General features: G+C 44.5%; 6 protein-coding genes across 6 annotated transcripts; 3 read left to right on the top strand and 3 right to left on the bottom strand.

The window, feature by feature from the left end:
* Positions 1–362: 362 nt before the first annotated feature.
* On the bottom strand, positions 363–1,832 carry TrAtP1_011963 (uncharacterized protein; the record flags this gene model as incomplete). Its single annotated transcript, XM_014083356.1, has 1 exon — positions 363–1,832. One exon carries the CDS (start codon positions 1,830–1,832, stop codon positions 363–365), a length of 1,470 nt encoding a protein of 489 aa, XP_013938831.1.
* A 601-nt stretch (positions 1,833–2,433) lies between these two features.
* Positions 2,434–3,453, top strand: TrAtP1_011962 (uncharacterized protein; the record flags this gene model as incomplete). The annotated part of the gene is made up of 2 exons (XM_014083283.1): positions 2,434–2,491; positions 2,552–3,453. The coding sequence occupies 2 exons, from the start codon at positions 2,434–2,436 to the stop codon at positions 3,451–3,453; spliced, it is 960 nt and encodes a 319-aa protein (XP_013938758.1).
* A 2,619-nt stretch (positions 3,454–6,072) lies between these two features.
* TrAtP1_011961 (uncharacterized protein) lies at positions 6,073–6,399 on the top strand (the record flags this gene model as incomplete). The annotated part of the gene is made up of 1 exon (XM_014084972.2): positions 6,073–6,399. The coding sequence occupies one exon, from the start codon at positions 6,073–6,075 to the stop codon at positions 6,397–6,399; it is 327 nt and encodes a 108-aa protein (XP_013940447.2).
* A 1,763-nt stretch (positions 6,400–8,162) lies between these two features.
* TrAtP1_011960 (uncharacterized protein) lies at positions 8,163–11,129 on the top strand. The gene is made up of 6 exons (XM_066115324.1): positions 8,163–8,435; positions 8,495–9,163; positions 9,223–9,545; positions 9,609–9,941; positions 9,993–10,661; positions 10,722–11,129. The coding sequence occupies exons 1-5, from the start codon at positions 8,283–8,285 to the stop codon at positions 10,573–10,575; spliced, it is 2,061 nt and encodes a 686-aa protein (XP_065971422.1). The 5' UTR covers positions 8,163–8,282; the 3' UTR covers positions 10,576–10,661; positions 10,722–11,129.
* TrAtP1_011959 (uncharacterized protein) lies at positions 11,116–12,267 on the bottom strand. The gene has a single exon (XM_066115323.1). The coding sequence runs from the start codon at positions 12,231–12,233 to the stop codon at positions 11,169–11,171; it is 1,065 nt and encodes a 354-aa protein (XP_065971421.1). The 5' UTR covers positions 12,234–12,267; the 3' UTR covers positions 11,116–11,168.
* Positions 12,268–14,233: 1,966 nt separating this feature from the next.
* TrAtP1_011958 (uncharacterized protein) lies at positions 14,234–15,224 on the bottom strand (the record flags this gene model as incomplete). Its single annotated transcript, XM_014083451.1, has 3 exons — positions 14,234–14,451; positions 14,509–14,812; positions 14,916–15,224. 3 exons carry the CDS (start codon positions 15,222–15,224, stop codon positions 14,234–14,236), a joined length of 831 nt encoding a protein of 276 aa, XP_013938926.1.
* Between the last annotated feature and the right edge of the window lie 237 nt (positions 15,225–15,461).

Raw genomic sequence — 15,461 nt, 5'->3', positions numbered from 1 at the left:
CGCAACTTTGTTCCTTTGACAATAACATGTTGCCACAGTCATAGATCCCATACACAAAAATAAGCTTGTTTACAAAGAGTAGGACGTGTTATGTGTCCAGTACAGATATGTTCCACGGCAATTACAAAGATTTCATAATTCAAGTGTCTATCTCCCTTCGCCTATAGATACAAGCCAAAATCCAGGATGAGACTAATTCAATTATTCCTCTTCATGTATTCGCAATTCTATATAGTTCATTTCTTACATATTGTAGGATATGCAGTCATCTCAAACCAACCAGCTTACTTAACATCTATACTGAGGCCCTTTATTTTAGCCAGCAGTAATTTTCCAAGCACGTATCATGTGCCTCATACATGCTACGGCCTCCCAGCTCGGAAGACTAAATCCTTGGTGATACTGCCATACCGGGTTTTCCACAGGTCCACAAAGTAATTGGTGCGTCCTCTCCAGGGTCCAATATTGCCGCAGCGGGGGATGAAGCCCTGTGCTTTTTTCACGTACGTGGCATCAAGATCCCAAATCGGCCGGCGCTCCATGGGAAATTCCTTGGGCAAGCGCGGAACAACGCTGGAATAATGCTTTTTCCGCATATGTTGTAGCAGGCGGCAGACGAGCTGAGAGCTGGTTTCGACTCCCAGGGTCCAAGAGGCATTGACATAGCCCATCATAAAAGCCAGATTCGGTACATCTTGTAGCATTGTTGCGTTCCAAGCATAGCGATTGGCGAGGTTGATCTCTTCGTCGTCTATAGTTATGCGTATATGGCCACCGAGGCAGAATTTTAGGCCCGTAGCGGTGACAATCACGTCCGCCTCCAGTGTCTTTCCATTATCGAGAATGATAGAGTCAGAGGACATTGTCTTAATGTGGGCCGTCTCAATATGTGCCTTCCCGCCTCGGAGACTCTCAAAGAAGTCACCGTTGGGCGTGAAGCAGACGCGCTGATCCCAAGGCTTGTAGAGTGGTCGGAAATGAGGATCCATGGGAACATCCTTGGGGAGCTGTTTTGCGACTGCGCCTTCCAAAGCAGCCCGAGAGCGCTCTGGAAAGAGTCGGCAGAAGTTGTATAGGATAATAATCATCCACATGAACATCCAGCGATCCAACTTGAATGCCCATGTCCGAGGCAGAAGTTTGTGTATCCATGAACCACCTGTCGTGTTATCGATGGACATGATGTAAGTAGGACTGCGCTGTAGCATTGTCACATGGCTTGCCTTTTTGGCCAAGTTGGGAAGCAGCGTGATGGCAGTGGCGCCGCTGCCAATGATGACCACCCGCTTGCCAGTATAATCGAGGTCTTTGGGCCAGAACTGAGGATGTACGATAGTGCCACGGAAGTTATTAGACAAGCCCGGGATCTCAGCCCGTAGGGGCTCATTGTAGTCGTAATAGCCTGTTCCCAGAATCAAGAACTTGGTATGTAGCTGAATGCGGCGGGCCTTGGTTTCGACCTCCAACGTCCAGAGCTCCAACCCGGATGACCAGCTGGCCGCGACGATGCGATGCTGAAACTGAATGTGGCGATAGATTCCATCCCTTTCCGCCGTGGTGCGCAAATAGTGGACGATGGAATCACCATCTGCGATGGCTCGATTCTCTTGCCATGGCTGCCAGCCGAATCCAAATGTATGCAAGTCCGTGTCCGACCGAATGCCAGGATAGCGGAATAAGTCCCACGTACCACCAATGTTATCACGGCCCTCAAGAAGCAGATACTCAGAGTCGGGAAGTGTTTTCTGTATATGATGCGCTGCACTGATGCCAGAAATACCAGCACCTACGATGATGACATCGTACACGTGGTTAGGAGAGCCTTTCTTCATGATGTCTATTGCCGTAGTAGAAACCTGAACATGACACTGCAAATTGCTCATCAAAAGTATTGCCATGATAACCTACCTACATGTATGTGACTCTGCGGGAGGCATCCGGAGGCCTGGATCCGTATGCCTGAATCCCTGAGCCGAAGCTGGGCCGGATCCGGATCCGAAGCACGCCCCGGGTTCTTGGGCCCGGTCCGGGTATAGACCCGGTCTCGATGTCATGGTACACATTGTGGGCAGTTGTCCAGTTGCTCAAAGTGTGATTCTGACTGCACTTACCGGGCAATGGGAGCCAACTTTGTAGCTGCTTAGTTTCAGATTGGCTTCGCTTGTTTTAATTGGAGAGCCCTAATTCCAACCTCCGCAACACAAGTTTCTTATCCTATACGCTTACAATTCTTCCCCGGATCCTACTTCCACATCGCGGGGAAGATTTCTATGGAGGGGGACTTTGAGGCTTATGGTTACCGGGAAGCTGGGGCTTTTATGATTATAAAGGAACCACTCTTTCTCACCTTGTGCCCTGTAAAGTCAGATTCATCCAGTGAGAACTTCAGCCTGAAACCATTCTCTATTTACACTTTGGCTTTTTCAAATCAAAATGGGGCCCAATAGAATCGACGTTCATCACCACTTTGTCCCAGATTTCTACCGCCAAGGTACTGCTGCTTTTCCCAAGACCTATATATTAGACCCACTAACCTTTCACACTTGATCAGCTGTAGAGGCTTCCGGCGGGGATCCATCTGGGTGGTTTATTCCCGAATGGACAAGCCAGTTGGATCAAAAAGTCAACGACAAATTCGGCATCAGCACTACCATTCTTTCCCTCACGGCGCCAGGAGCCTGTATCCTGCAGGATCCTCAGGCTTCCGCCAACTTGGCCCGGCAGGCCAATGAGTTCTGTTCCAAGTTGCGAGATGAGCGGCCCAATCAGTATGGCTTCTTTGCCGCGCTACCAAATCTCTTGGACGAGGAGCTCACGCTCAACGAGATCGCCTACGCCTATGACGTTCTCAAGGCGGATGGCGTGGTCTTGTTCACACGCTACGGAAAGGGCAATCACTACCTTGGCCACCCAGACTTCAAGAGCATTTGGGCGGAGCTGAATCGCCGCTCTGCCGTGATTCTCGTTCACCCTACTCATCCGGTCGATACCGCTCAGGTCAGCGGCCTACCTCAGCCGGTCATTAGGTATCCTTTCGAGACGACCCAAACCGCGATCGACATGCTGCTCAACAAGACGGTTCGTAACAATCCGAAATGCAAGATTATCTTATCACACGCTGGTGGTACCCTGCCGTATCTCATCGGCCGCCCGACTAGTGTGATAAACAAGACTAAGGAAGACGCTGATGCATTCTGGGAGGATGCTCGCAGCTTCTACTACGACACGGCCGTCGCTGGGACAGATAACGTACTGTGTATCCTGGAGAAGTTCGCCAAGCCTGGCCATATACTCTACGGCAGTGATACCCCGTACGCAAATAATGATATAGTCGACTTTCACACATCTCGGCAGGATGCGTACCGATTTCAAGATCCAGCCCTGGCCGCTCAGGTGAATCGTGAAAATGCTCTAGCATTGTTCCCAAGGCTGAAAAGTCAACTATCAAATTAGATGACACATAAATTGTATCCTCAATACTGTCCAATACAAAGTGAAATTTGGCCTTTACCCTTGGTTATTTATTTAAATTAAGTTATATTTTTTAAGTACACCTAATCAGTTATAGTTGCCTGATCATGGATTTTATATGTCTTTCACCCTGATCCTAAGTTATATAGAGAACAATGGTTATAAATAAACAAACCAATTTTCATTATTACATTTTATATCAAGAAACTAACTATTCAAGTTGTAATCAATAAGTGTAATAAATATTCTCATGTTGTACCTTGTTCCCGTTTAGATCATGCCATTTAAAAAACAATGACCTTTTACAACAGCATTTTTTTCACAAACCTATGTGACTTCTAGAGTGCAATACATAATTCTCTAAACGCACTGGGAATAGTAGTCATTCACATATAGACGTGGCTCCCGTTCGGCAGCATGTTGGCCCTGACCATCCAATACCGCCACATTGGCTTTATCTTGTCAAGCAGCTAACACCACCTGCTGTTATTGTTGGAGCGATGGGGGAAATTGTGATGATTGTCTTGGATATCGTCGATACGCTGCTGCTGCTGCTGCCGCTGCCGTTCTGCAGATCTGGAACAGAGTACAACCCCCGATACAGCTTCTATGGATGAGAATATCCCACCAGGCTTTATAGCATATTTAGAATCTGAAGGCTCTAACCCAGACTCTGCGACTGTAAGGAATTTAGCTAGTAATATTAAAGATAATCTGTTGCTTGAAGAATTTACTAATGTTTCTAGAGTAGAACTATGGGATAACTTGCTAGGATTGTAAGGTTCATTTATACCCGCTCAGGCCTTAATAAAACCATGTAGATATTAAATCAGCTGATTTACTGAAAGTAGAAATAATGTGATATTATAGGGTCTAGTTTAATTTTTGTACAAGTATTGTTGAACAGACCACTTGGCAGAAGCAAATTGACCACTTCTCTTGCCGAATTGTATACTACTAATACTTATATTCCCTATCTTCACCAACGAGTAGGCTATACATTGTAAGCGGGATGCCACCCATCGGCATTCCACAAAGTATCCCTGTGTCCTTGATTCCCCGCACTTATATATAGATGAGGCGTTGTGCCGAAATCTCTCCAATCTTCGGTAAGTCTATAGAGGATGGGTCAAGGTATGTGGAGTTCCGGGAGTATAATAAGCGCGCTAAATTATTGCCGTTAATATTGTAGCAGGGTCGGAGATTTTTTTCCCACCAATCTTCGAACAGTTCCTAATGTTTCTCCTATACCCACCTTGTAGTGTAAGTAATGGTGGAGCAGCTCTTGCTTGTGCTTGGGAGTCCTGAACCCTCCTTGGCGATTGCGCCCGCTTTCTTTTTGCCAAGACCGCCCCTGTGGCCTGATATCCAGGATACCTTTGTTATAACCTTTGGTTTGAGGCTTTGTGCTCTTTTTCGTAGCCCTATGTAGACTTACCGTAAGGACGTAGGTATGTGTTATTTCAATTGTATATTCAAGCAGGCCAAACACTGAGATAAAGATGCTATAATAAATCATGCATTCAATAAAAAGACATCCTCAAGAAGCTACTGTATATTATTCAATAAAGACCGATTCATTATACCTCAATTCTATCAGCTTATTCTGTCCTCACCGCCTTTCAACCTCTCTAGCCGCAATGGTAAACCGGGCTCCAAACTTGGGCCGACTCGGCTTTTCGACTTGATTCCGGGCGAGTTGAGCCGGGCAACTTGATTGCGCTTATACCTACAGACTCGGATATAGTACCCGTCTGATTTCCTACCCTTCCTAGTACAGGCCGAGTGTACCCTCTGTGTGTAGTTGATGTTAGCTAACTCTGTCAGAAATTATTTTAGTTTTAGAGCTATATATAAACTAGAGCCTATGGTAGTAGTACAGAGTGAGTGGAGTCGTAATCCTCTGCAGAAAGCAAATGCGGGCACCTAGTATAAGTTAGTAGTTCATTGATTAGTTATTTTATAGTCCCTGGTAAGTCCTGAAAATAGATTTTGTATAGCTCTATTGTAGAGTCAGTTGTTATTAATTTTCCTCTGGTTTTACCAAGTTATACAGCCAAGTAGTTAACACATGCTATGTATTTGCATGGAATTTTCAATATTTGCTGTTGGATACCAGTGCTTTTGTTCTGGAGGCCACAGAGATACCTACGTCTAGATTCTCTAGTATAAGACCAACGCCGAATGTTAGGTCCTCTTTCAGTCTATAAATTAATGCAAAGTAGATCTTCTATCATTTGTCATAATCTCTTAAAAATCATTAATTATAGTATAACGTATAACCAAGGTTGCAATGGGGTAAGCTATGCTCGCATTCTAAATATACCTTACTACATGTAATAAGTTTACATCGAAAATATGCTCTACTCCGCCTTCATGCAAGAGTGATTAGTTAACAGTAAGCTGACATATTTTATCATGAGTAATTATTACGTTCAGATATATTTTAATAGTAAAGGTCTGTTCTGCTTTAAGGCGAAGGCAAGTTATAAATATCAAGTCCTTTCGACTTGTAGATAAAACTTTTGAACAACAACCATCGCAAATAAACCAAATCTCACTTACAACATTACATCTTTACATATTATAAACCTTTCCAACATGAAGTCCGTTCTGGCTATCATTACGCTCGCTATTGGCCTTGCCAGTGCTGATACTTTGAGCATTGATCTGCACGCCGGAAGTTGCTCTGATACTGCTTTCCAAACTTTCACAATTGGAAATATTGGTGAATGCCACCCTGCTCATGAAGCATTCAACTTTTATGTTCAGCACGACATCGCCCAGAGTTTCTTCGGCCGAAACCTTGGTATCCGGGCCTTCCGCAACGGCGACTGCTCTGGCCCTTCCAGCACCAACTCATTATCTAATGCTCGCTCCTGCGTTGGAGCTGAAGGAGCTAGCTTTATGCTCACGACCATCAACTAAGGTCGATGGATAATAGGATCAGGTGGCTCTATTCTTGGGATGTTGGAAAAACAGAGCAGAAGGAGTGGGAGGAGAAGGCAGATCAATGAAACTACCAGTACATAGAGAACAGCTATGTAGGACTTCAATATCAGAATCAGGCTCCTCTGGCCTGATACTGCAGTTTCCCAAACTTAATGACTTGTTTAACAATTTCTGAAATTGTCCTACTATTCCTTCTCCCTACCATCCATGCAGAGTATTGACGCCAAGCCACTGCAATAACCTGATATTTGTGGCCCATGACTGTTAATGAACACTTTCCTGTGTCCGAGTCTCATATCTCGATTTTTTTTTCCAGCGACGACGACACGAGGCGTGCTGCACCCAGAGCGTAATTCTGAGTCCCATATTTCAACTTTTCTATCAGTCTTTCCGACGCGACTCATGATTCATCGTACGATGAAACTGCCCAGAGAGCGCCAATATCGTGTCCCTTGCAACCCCATCTTAGACCGCCTGATTGCAGAGCTCAAATCCTGATAGAGTCATTAGCTATCATTAAATACCCACCAAGGCGACTGTGCCGGAAACTTGAGGCATCAAATGTTTTAATCACCATTGCACGCTCGACGCCGTCTAGACCCCACAGCCTAACAGTGTTTTCATATAGCTTAGAAGTAAATATATTTCTATCTTTTGTCTAGGCCAAGAACATGACGGCATCGGTATAGACTTTGAGAACGTGTAGACATTGGCTGGTTCCCGTGTCCCAGACCCTCACTGCCGTTCCAAGACCACCCATTCAGGATTGAATCACTACTTTGGCCCTAATTCAGGTGCCCAGGCGGCTCCTTGGATGAAGCAGGTATGATCTGTAAGATTTGACTTACACTGGCCTGCTAATGCGTTCCAGATTGAGACAGTTCCAGATTGAGACAGTCTTATCATAAGACGCGGTTGCAATCAATGCCGCGTCTTGGGACAAGGCCCGAAGAGAATTTTCTAGCTTTAAGTCAGAGACTACAATATTCCATTCAGACGAACACCGATAACCAGAATATACAATATATGTCCAGCTCAGTTAAAATGTTTAATATCCTGTGTACTTGTTTCCATTGTAGTGCAAGTCTAAGCGCAAGTTTACGCGCAAGACGTAATAAGCGGCCTACGTAAACCTACCACCATTAGACGCTTGTGGAGGACTAGAGAATACAGTCAGAGAGCGATTCATTAATAGTCTAAGGACAAATGTAGCCGATTAGGGTAAAAGAGAAATCCCATTTCCGGCCATCGCTGCTGTCTCTCCGGCCGCACCAAGTGTCGTCAGCAAACCTTCAAATGTCAGAATCAATGGATTCCTGGCCCACAGGCACAAGCGTTTGGCCTGGGAAATAAGTCTCTCTATTGGACGGTAGTGGGAATCGCAGCTGTAGTAAGAAGCAGATGCCGTGATCATTGCCTAATTTGGGTTATACTTAGGACACAAGGCACAATCAGATTGATCAACCTCAAACTTGTACCGATGGAGAGTGAATCGGCATGAAACGTGACAAGTGTTGTTTATGTATTTACAAATCGGACGTTTGTTATTTACAATAAATTTAAGGGTTCTTTTCTATGTGCTTAATACAGCTGTGCTACTGCTCCACTCTACTATGTCACTTAGAGTTAGCCTGTGTTAAATGGATGAAGCAATTGGCTAGGCAGACCGGCAATTTCTCCGAATGATGTAGTGTTACCCCGCATTAGAAGCTTCATCTTTGTAATTCCACTTGTTATTATGTTATTATGTGTGATTTGAATATAGCAACATTATCATTGTTATATCTCGAGGTCTCAAGGCACACCAATAGGGCAAGGTCATTTCTGACATTTCCGATTTCCCGCATATCACATCAAGCATGCGTCGATATGTGCCTATCCAGCCCGCTAGCTCTGCTAGTCGCGAGAACCTTGAAAGCTCTGAATCCAGTTCGGGTAATGCGTCAACAACCAAGCGACGCCGTATAGGCGTGTCTATAGCCTGTAACGCCTGTCGTCGTAGGAAAATTAGGGTTTGTCTTGACATTTTCTGAACCATTGGAGGATAACTGCTAACATGCAATGGTGTTAGTGCGACGGGTTACGGCCGAACTGTTCGAACTGTAAAGACAGTCCCGAACCCTGTATTTACAGAAATGATTCCGAATTGTCCCACGACTCAAAGTTACTCTTGCTTGAAGTCATACGTCTCTTGAATTCCATTCCCGATGATGAAACGCTAGAGAGGTTACGAGTTCTAAGGAGAGAGATTGATACCTCAGTTATTTTAACAATATTGAGGCAGGATGTTGACTCCAGCCAACAACCTTTAGACAAGTCTGAATCAAGTTCTGAAGGGGGAGACCCGTTTCAAGTCCTGGAACTCTCTTCTCAGTACCCCAACGTATACCCTATGGTACCTCATCGGAGCATGGAAACTTTGCGGGAGACAACCTATCAGCAGCTTATTGTGGGAGGCAGGGGCAGGCACCAATCGACCCCAGCGCAAACCGAAGATCCAAACCCAATAGATTCAGTTTCAGAAATCTATGACCCACGTCTTTCCAGGTTGAATATTCATTTATGGACCAAGGTGCCGATATCTAGCGAGCTTGCTGCGCGGACTATCACCTTGTACCTTGAAACCGACCACCCTCTTTTAGGCTTTTTCGAGCCTGATCTATTTTTATCGGATCTCATAGAGGGCAAGACCAAATATTGCTCTTCGCTGCTAGTCAACTCTCTGCTATACTGGGCAAGTGTTAGTATTGCTCCTGTCCCATTGTTCCCTCCAGGTTGTCCTATTAATGCAGTATACAGCAAATGAATATTGCACAGGGATCTGATGATAGTTCATTCACACTCCAGTTTTGTGCGGAAGCAGAACAGCTATGGCGTACGCAAAAAGAGACTGACTGCATACTAAACCTAATAGCAGCGCAATTTCTGAGTTTAGGATACCTAGGCCAGGGACGGGATCACGTAGTTTTGTCATACGCCTCCGAGGCCTCTCGCATGGCTGTTCGACTGGGCTTATTCGGGGTCCAAGAAGACAATCCTGCGCTCCAAGAAATATCCATACTATCAAAGGAGTCCAGGAAGGCTTATATGTATGCGGCCTGGGGTTCTTTCAATTGTGCAACGTAAGCAATTTCCACTCCTAGTCTGTTGGAAATGTTCATTGATGTGCTCAACATTTATTCAAGCTATATGTCTTTGTTTTATCGCCAACCGGGTTTAGTACCTCCAGAATGCCCTCCACATTTACCAGTGCCCGAAATTCAGGAAAATAAGGACTCTGAGAACAAGAAGACTGAAGATATCGACTACAAGGGAGGCGTGTTTCCGCAATTATGCCACTTTTGGTCCATTTTGCATGAAGTCGCATTGCTGTACGCCGGAAATGAGAAGCCCTCCACTGACTCAAGAAGCCTACGTTTTGCGGAGTATAAATTTCGCGAGTTATTAGCATGGAGCAATAGTTTGCCAAACGACCTCTGCCGAAACGACCAAAATCCGCATTATGTTCAGGTTATGCAGTATGTTCTTTGAACCTTATTCATATATGGCTCGGCCCTAATGCGTTCCAGTATTTGGCTACATGCATCTATCCTCGATATATTCAGATACGGAGTTTCCGGTCCATTACGTCACAGTCATTTGCGAACCTTTAGCAGCCCAGAGAGCTCTGCGGACAGGGTTTACAATGCATCAGTCCACCAACTAAAACACCTTGTAATGAACTATAGGCTGAAATTCTCTTCTTCATCTTACTCTATTTTGTGGCATGCTGCCTTAATTTACCTTGCAAACGCGCTTTTATACCAACCAAAAGAAGAGGATTGGGTGTTTTACTTTTTGCTTTGCGTATACGGCTACGAGCGACTCCACACGCATTGGCGTGTTACAAAGTCGATTTCCACTGCCCTCTTATCCCTGGCATTGCGGAAAGGGGATATCTCAAGTACTGCAGCACGGCACATCCTAACAGATCTGGATCAAAGTACAACCTCCGATGCAGATCCTTTGGATGAGGCTATAAGAGCAGGTTTTATGGCAGATTTAGATCTTGAAGGTCCTATCTCGAACTCTACGACGGTAGAGAATCTAGCCTATGATATTGACGATAATCTCTTGCTAGAGGAATTTACCAATGCTTCTGGATTAGAATAATAGGACAATCTGAAGAAAGAAGAACCTGTATGGACACCATTCTTTCGATGGACCCAGTCCAATGAAAAAAAAATCCACGATTGAGAGTAAGCCAGGCGCGGGTACACGCAGTAGTGAAGTTACTTGGCTAACACCAGAGCATAAAGAAAGCGGCCGAGGGTTAGCTTTCATCACCGGTTATTTTTCTTATTTTTTCTTCAACTTCGATCTAGGATGACTGACGTAATTGAACGTCGAAGGCTTCTGTGATCCCTAAATCACCAAAACTTGAAGGGTAGCAATATTCTTCTCGATAAGAGTATTCTCTGAGTATCTAATTGCCGTAACTATGGAGCAGTATACTGATTGGGGCCTAGGAAGGTGAGACAAATTCGCTTTTCGGTACTAAATAAGTACGATCGACCTTTATTCGTCTTTAGCTGACGGCCTTGGTGAAGTCACTGGAAAAGATGAGGCTTTAGGTCTTCTTTTTCTACTTGGCTTTCTCTAGAACTTTTACAAAGCGAATTTATGCGTCGCAAACTGAGAAGAGCTGCTGCTGAGATACAATAATGACTATGATATTTGATAACAGATATAAGTAAAATGTAATGTTATTGTACAGTGAATTGGTATTGCTCTCCTCTATTGAGGTAGACGACTCGGTTCTGTAGCCCAGCATGCTCGATCTCTTTCATAAAGTCTGACAATGGCGAAAGAAAAACATCATAGTCGTCGTAATGTATAGGAATTGTGATATCTGGGTTAACAAGACGAATCAACTGGAGCCCTTGTTTGGCATCCATAGTCACCATTACCAACGGAGCGAGGGCGCTTGGAATTGTGGTGCCTCCAAGATGAATTAGCATAAGATCAACTTGCTTCCCTTCAAGCCACTTTGGAATCTCCTGTAACTCGTCGACAAATAATGTATCACCAGATATATAGATGCGGTAGCCTGCATCGAATTCGGAAGCTGGATTGTCACGGATGTCTCTTGTACCAGTTACCCAGCCCAGCTCAAGGAGCCATCCATTTGTGGGCGGTACAGCATTCAAAAAGTCGTTCAACTTTGAGATAGGGCCGGGAGGGATATGTTTTCCTGGCATGCCGGTTACTTTTATCGCAGATGTCCTTGATTCGTCTTTTTCTGTCTTGCCGCTGTTTCGGCATTCCAAAAGCATGCTTTCAAAGAAATCGAGGGCATAAACAGACTTGAAAGGCTCTGATCTAGATGAAGAGGTCAGACATCCTTTCGCATGCGGGGTCGTAATAATAGGGAAGTTCCTATTGAGCGAATCTTCGACTATCCGATCAAAATGATCCTCATGGTAGTGGGACAGTAAAATGCAATTCAAATGAGGTAATTTATCCAGTTCAACAGCTGGATTTGTCCTTCTTTGTGAAGTTACTCCAGGTCCAAGATGCACATGGTCCCCTGCATGTAGAAAATTCGGATCAGTCAAAATGCGGAAACCACGCCATTCAAGAACTGTAGTAGCAGTTCCGATGAAGAAAACGCTGGCGTTTTCTTCGCTAGTTGAATTGATAGGGTGTGTAAGGACATTCTTGATGGGTAATGCGGCTGATGGACCTCCAGTTCCACTTTGACCTCTGAGCAGTGAGACTCTAGACAACTGGTCAAGGACTAGATGGCGTGTTACCACCTTTTGTGACATTGTGGCAACAAGGAACAAAGTTCCACAAGGTCGCGATGAAATGAAAAGAAATATACAAGAAAAGTCTAAAAATTTTGGATTGCGAGCCACGCGAGATTTAAGAGGGTTATACTACCTATGATATACGGATGACGCATGCATAGGTAGCATCGTGACGCCACGGGGCCGTCAGTTTGTGCGCACATTCACGTCTAATTTTTATACTCAGCCGAGGTCCAGGCCACGAGACCACCCGAGACTGATGATTAAGAGCTGCGAAAAAAAAAAAAAAAAAAGCAGGTGCTCCAAGCCACGTTTGAAGCGTCTATGCTTTTTTTTTTTTTTTGGGGGGGGGCCGGGGGGGAGGGCAGTGGACTGCGGCTTGGGTGCACCTAGGTGGCTTCGAACTTGAATATGAATATTACGCCAATCTTCCGCGTAAGAAGTGAGTCTTGTCCCCAATGCGCTGGTCTAGAGAAGCAGTATGGGAACCCAGATCTAGAATTGGTACTAGAGCTAACAGATCCCGAGCGTATTGCGCAGCTATGCCCTGCTATGGTTACAACAAAAGCTCACGAGGAATTATGCATGGACTTAGAGGCGTATCTTTGTGTTACCCAGTTCTGTATTGTTAGTGAAGCTGTCAGCAGTAAAAGTTGTGGAACTTGATTAGTGGAAAGAGTTGCCAAATGTGAAATGCGTAAAGGTAATGTCTTGGCCCTAGGGCCGGGATATTGCTACAACTTACATGTACTGGTATACAGTGTAACAGATTTAGGCGATGCTCTGCTATAGATCAAGTATTCAATCGACAACTTTGCATTATGCAATCTAAGATATAGAAAGGCTAGCGATCAGTATCCTCTAACCTTTGAGACATTGTGGGAAGAGGATGATCGATTATTGATAATAGAATTCTCTGCGCTGTAAATCCAAGCAATTCGGCTAGGCAGATAGTTATAAAAAAACAACAATGATCGCGAACCAGGCCCTGGCTGCGGCCATGGAAGACCTTCACTAATACATAGAGAAAATCCCGAAGGGTCACAAGATACTAGAATGAGAGATTATATTGTCTCAATAGCTAAGATGCTCTAGACATTTATTGTTATACAGGAAGGCGGCGGATAATATAGGTAAACATAGGGTAGGGGAGACTAATGTTATCAGCTTCCAAACAAACAACTGTTATAAAAATAAGTCTAATAATACTTTAGCATCAGCGAGGGCTGGATATTGTAAATTAGCTGCATGGTAGTATTACAAACAGAAAGAATAAGAAGACATAGCATTGTAAGAAACTGAAACTTTACAAAAGGATAAATCTTCCTATATTTCTTTATTTTAGGGGAAACAGAATTAATATACAAAGAAAAAATATAAGAGAAATAGTTAACTATTTAATGGCCTTTAAGTTTGTATAGATCAAGGGAGACAAGAGTAATATCTCTGATCAAGTAACTCGCAACAAGAACAATCCGCAGTAAAGTTGTTACTATATTCCAAAGCTCAAGGATCAATTAATATCACAAACTAAAGCTTTAATAAATACATTAAAGACTTAGCACAAAATAGCAACCTTTGAGGGAGTCTTGGTGATTGCTAACAAGAAATGTTATTAGGAAGCTATGCAATAGCTACGCATACCCTGAAAATTGAAAAGGAGATATTTCCAGAAAACCCATCAGTTGGCTTAAAGGGTACACAAAACAAGCTAATTGGTATTTACTCCTATACCTATAAGAATAATTCAGTCCAGAAAGAGGGTCAGGAGAAGAAAATTGTATACTGTCAGGATGCGGCACAGGTATACTAGAACAAGATCTTGTAGCAGGTGAGTATAACTATATTCAGACAAGGGAATATTATACTGCTAGGAAATGCTTACCACAAAGTATATGTATTTAAAACCAGACTGTCATTGTGCAAGGATAAATCCACCATCACTCTAGAATACAACATGGTTGGCCGCCCCATCAGCTCCCTTATCGAAACGGCTATACTGAAGAGTGCTGTGCTGGTTATGGCTGGTCGCCGGTGGGATGGTCCGTCTCCTCCCGGTTGGGATTTGCTTCTTCGTAATGAGACAACTTGACAAAACGGTAGAAACCTGCAGCCACCAAAGCGCCCATAAATGGACCAAGCCAGTAGATCCACTCATAACCAGGGAAACTAGGCGTCGCGACGGCACATCCGAAACTGCGAACTGGATTGAGTGATGCGCCGGTGTAAGAAGTCCCTGACAACTAATGTGTTAGCATGAAGATAATGCGGAACTTCTCAGTAGGTGTCTTACCAGCTAGCATGGCAACAAACAGCGCTAATCCGATACCGATGGGTGCGATAAAAGTGTCTTTAGAACGCTCGGCAGAGAGCATTAATACAACGAATACAAGGAAGGCTGTAAAAAACATCTCAATGAAGAGACCTCGTACGATCGATGTGTCGCTTGAGAGAACACTGTTGGCCACGGCAAGGTCACCTGGGAACATGCAGCGTGCTAGACCGCCTGCACACATGCTGGCGATGATTTGTGCTGGGACTAAGAAGGCGGCTCGCACCCAAGGTAGCGTCCCCGCCAAACACATGCCGAGCGTTACCTATTGAGTTGACGATCAGTTACTCCATTTTCTGCATCACAGCATACCTTGGACACGTAGATTTTCTGGTGTTTAGGCGCTGGAGGGAGGGACAGAGACGTACTGCAGGATTAAACAGACCACCACTTATACGGTAAAACGCCCAGACATTGACGAGTAGGGAGAAGCTGTATACGTGCGCAATGAAGAAGACAGTTGTATCGCTTATTCCCCCAGAGGGTGGTGACAAGGTAGCCTGCTTTATGTATTGCATGCTGCCAGCGTAAGCGAACCATAGGAAAAAGAAAGTTCCAACAAACTCCCCAGCTGATGCAATGAGATGCTTCTGTATTGTGCTAGGGTGAAAGCGATCACGGTTGCGGTTATTGTCGCCAGACACTGAGCGCTGCTTGAAAATCCTTAAAGAGTCCATCTTGTTCTTTGCCATGTAGTATATGCTAATAGCCAAGGGGACTATGTGACGGCAACTGTAAATGAGAGAGTCAATTAACGTTCTGACTGACCAAATGAGCGGGCACTCTTTAAGTACCCTAAAGAGCTGGAGAGGTACATGGCTTATGTTTGGCATCGTGCGTCAGGCGAGGAGTGGCGAGCGGCGGACAATATGTTCCGATAACACCAAGCTGTTGTAACACGCCATTTAACATAG

This window comes from Trichoderma atroviride, chromosome 6 (genome assembly GCF_020647795.1).
Source record: "Trichoderma atroviride chromosome 6, complete sequence".
In the NCBI taxonomy this organism is placed as follows: Eukaryota; Fungi; Ascomycota; class Sordariomycetes; order Hypocreales; family Hypocreaceae; genus Trichoderma; species Trichoderma atroviride.
The sequence above is the reverse complement of the archived record's forward strand: the minus strand, read 5'-3'. Positions and strand labels throughout refer to the sequence as shown.

What these genes read in the sequence shown, in the direction of transcription:
- TrAtP1_011960 (XM_066115324.1), top strand. Translation starts at nt 8,283, where the DNA reads ATGCGTCGATATGTGCCTATCCAGCCCGCTAGCTCTGCTAGTCGCGAG. An exon ending in GTCGTCGTAGGAAAATTAGG is followed by an intron (nt 8,436 to 8,494) that starts GTTTGTCTTGAC and finishes CAATGGTGTTAG; the next exon opens with TGCGACGGGTTACGGCCGAA. An exon ending in CTCTGCTATACTGGGCAAGT is followed by an intron (nt 9,164 to 9,222) that starts GTTAGTATTGCT and finishes TGCAGTATACAG; the next exon opens with CAAATGAATATTGCACAGGG.
- TrAtP1_011959 (XM_066115323.1), bottom strand. Translation starts at nt 12,233, where the DNA reads ATGTCACAAAAGGTGGTAACACGCCATCTAGTCCTTGACCAGTTGTCT.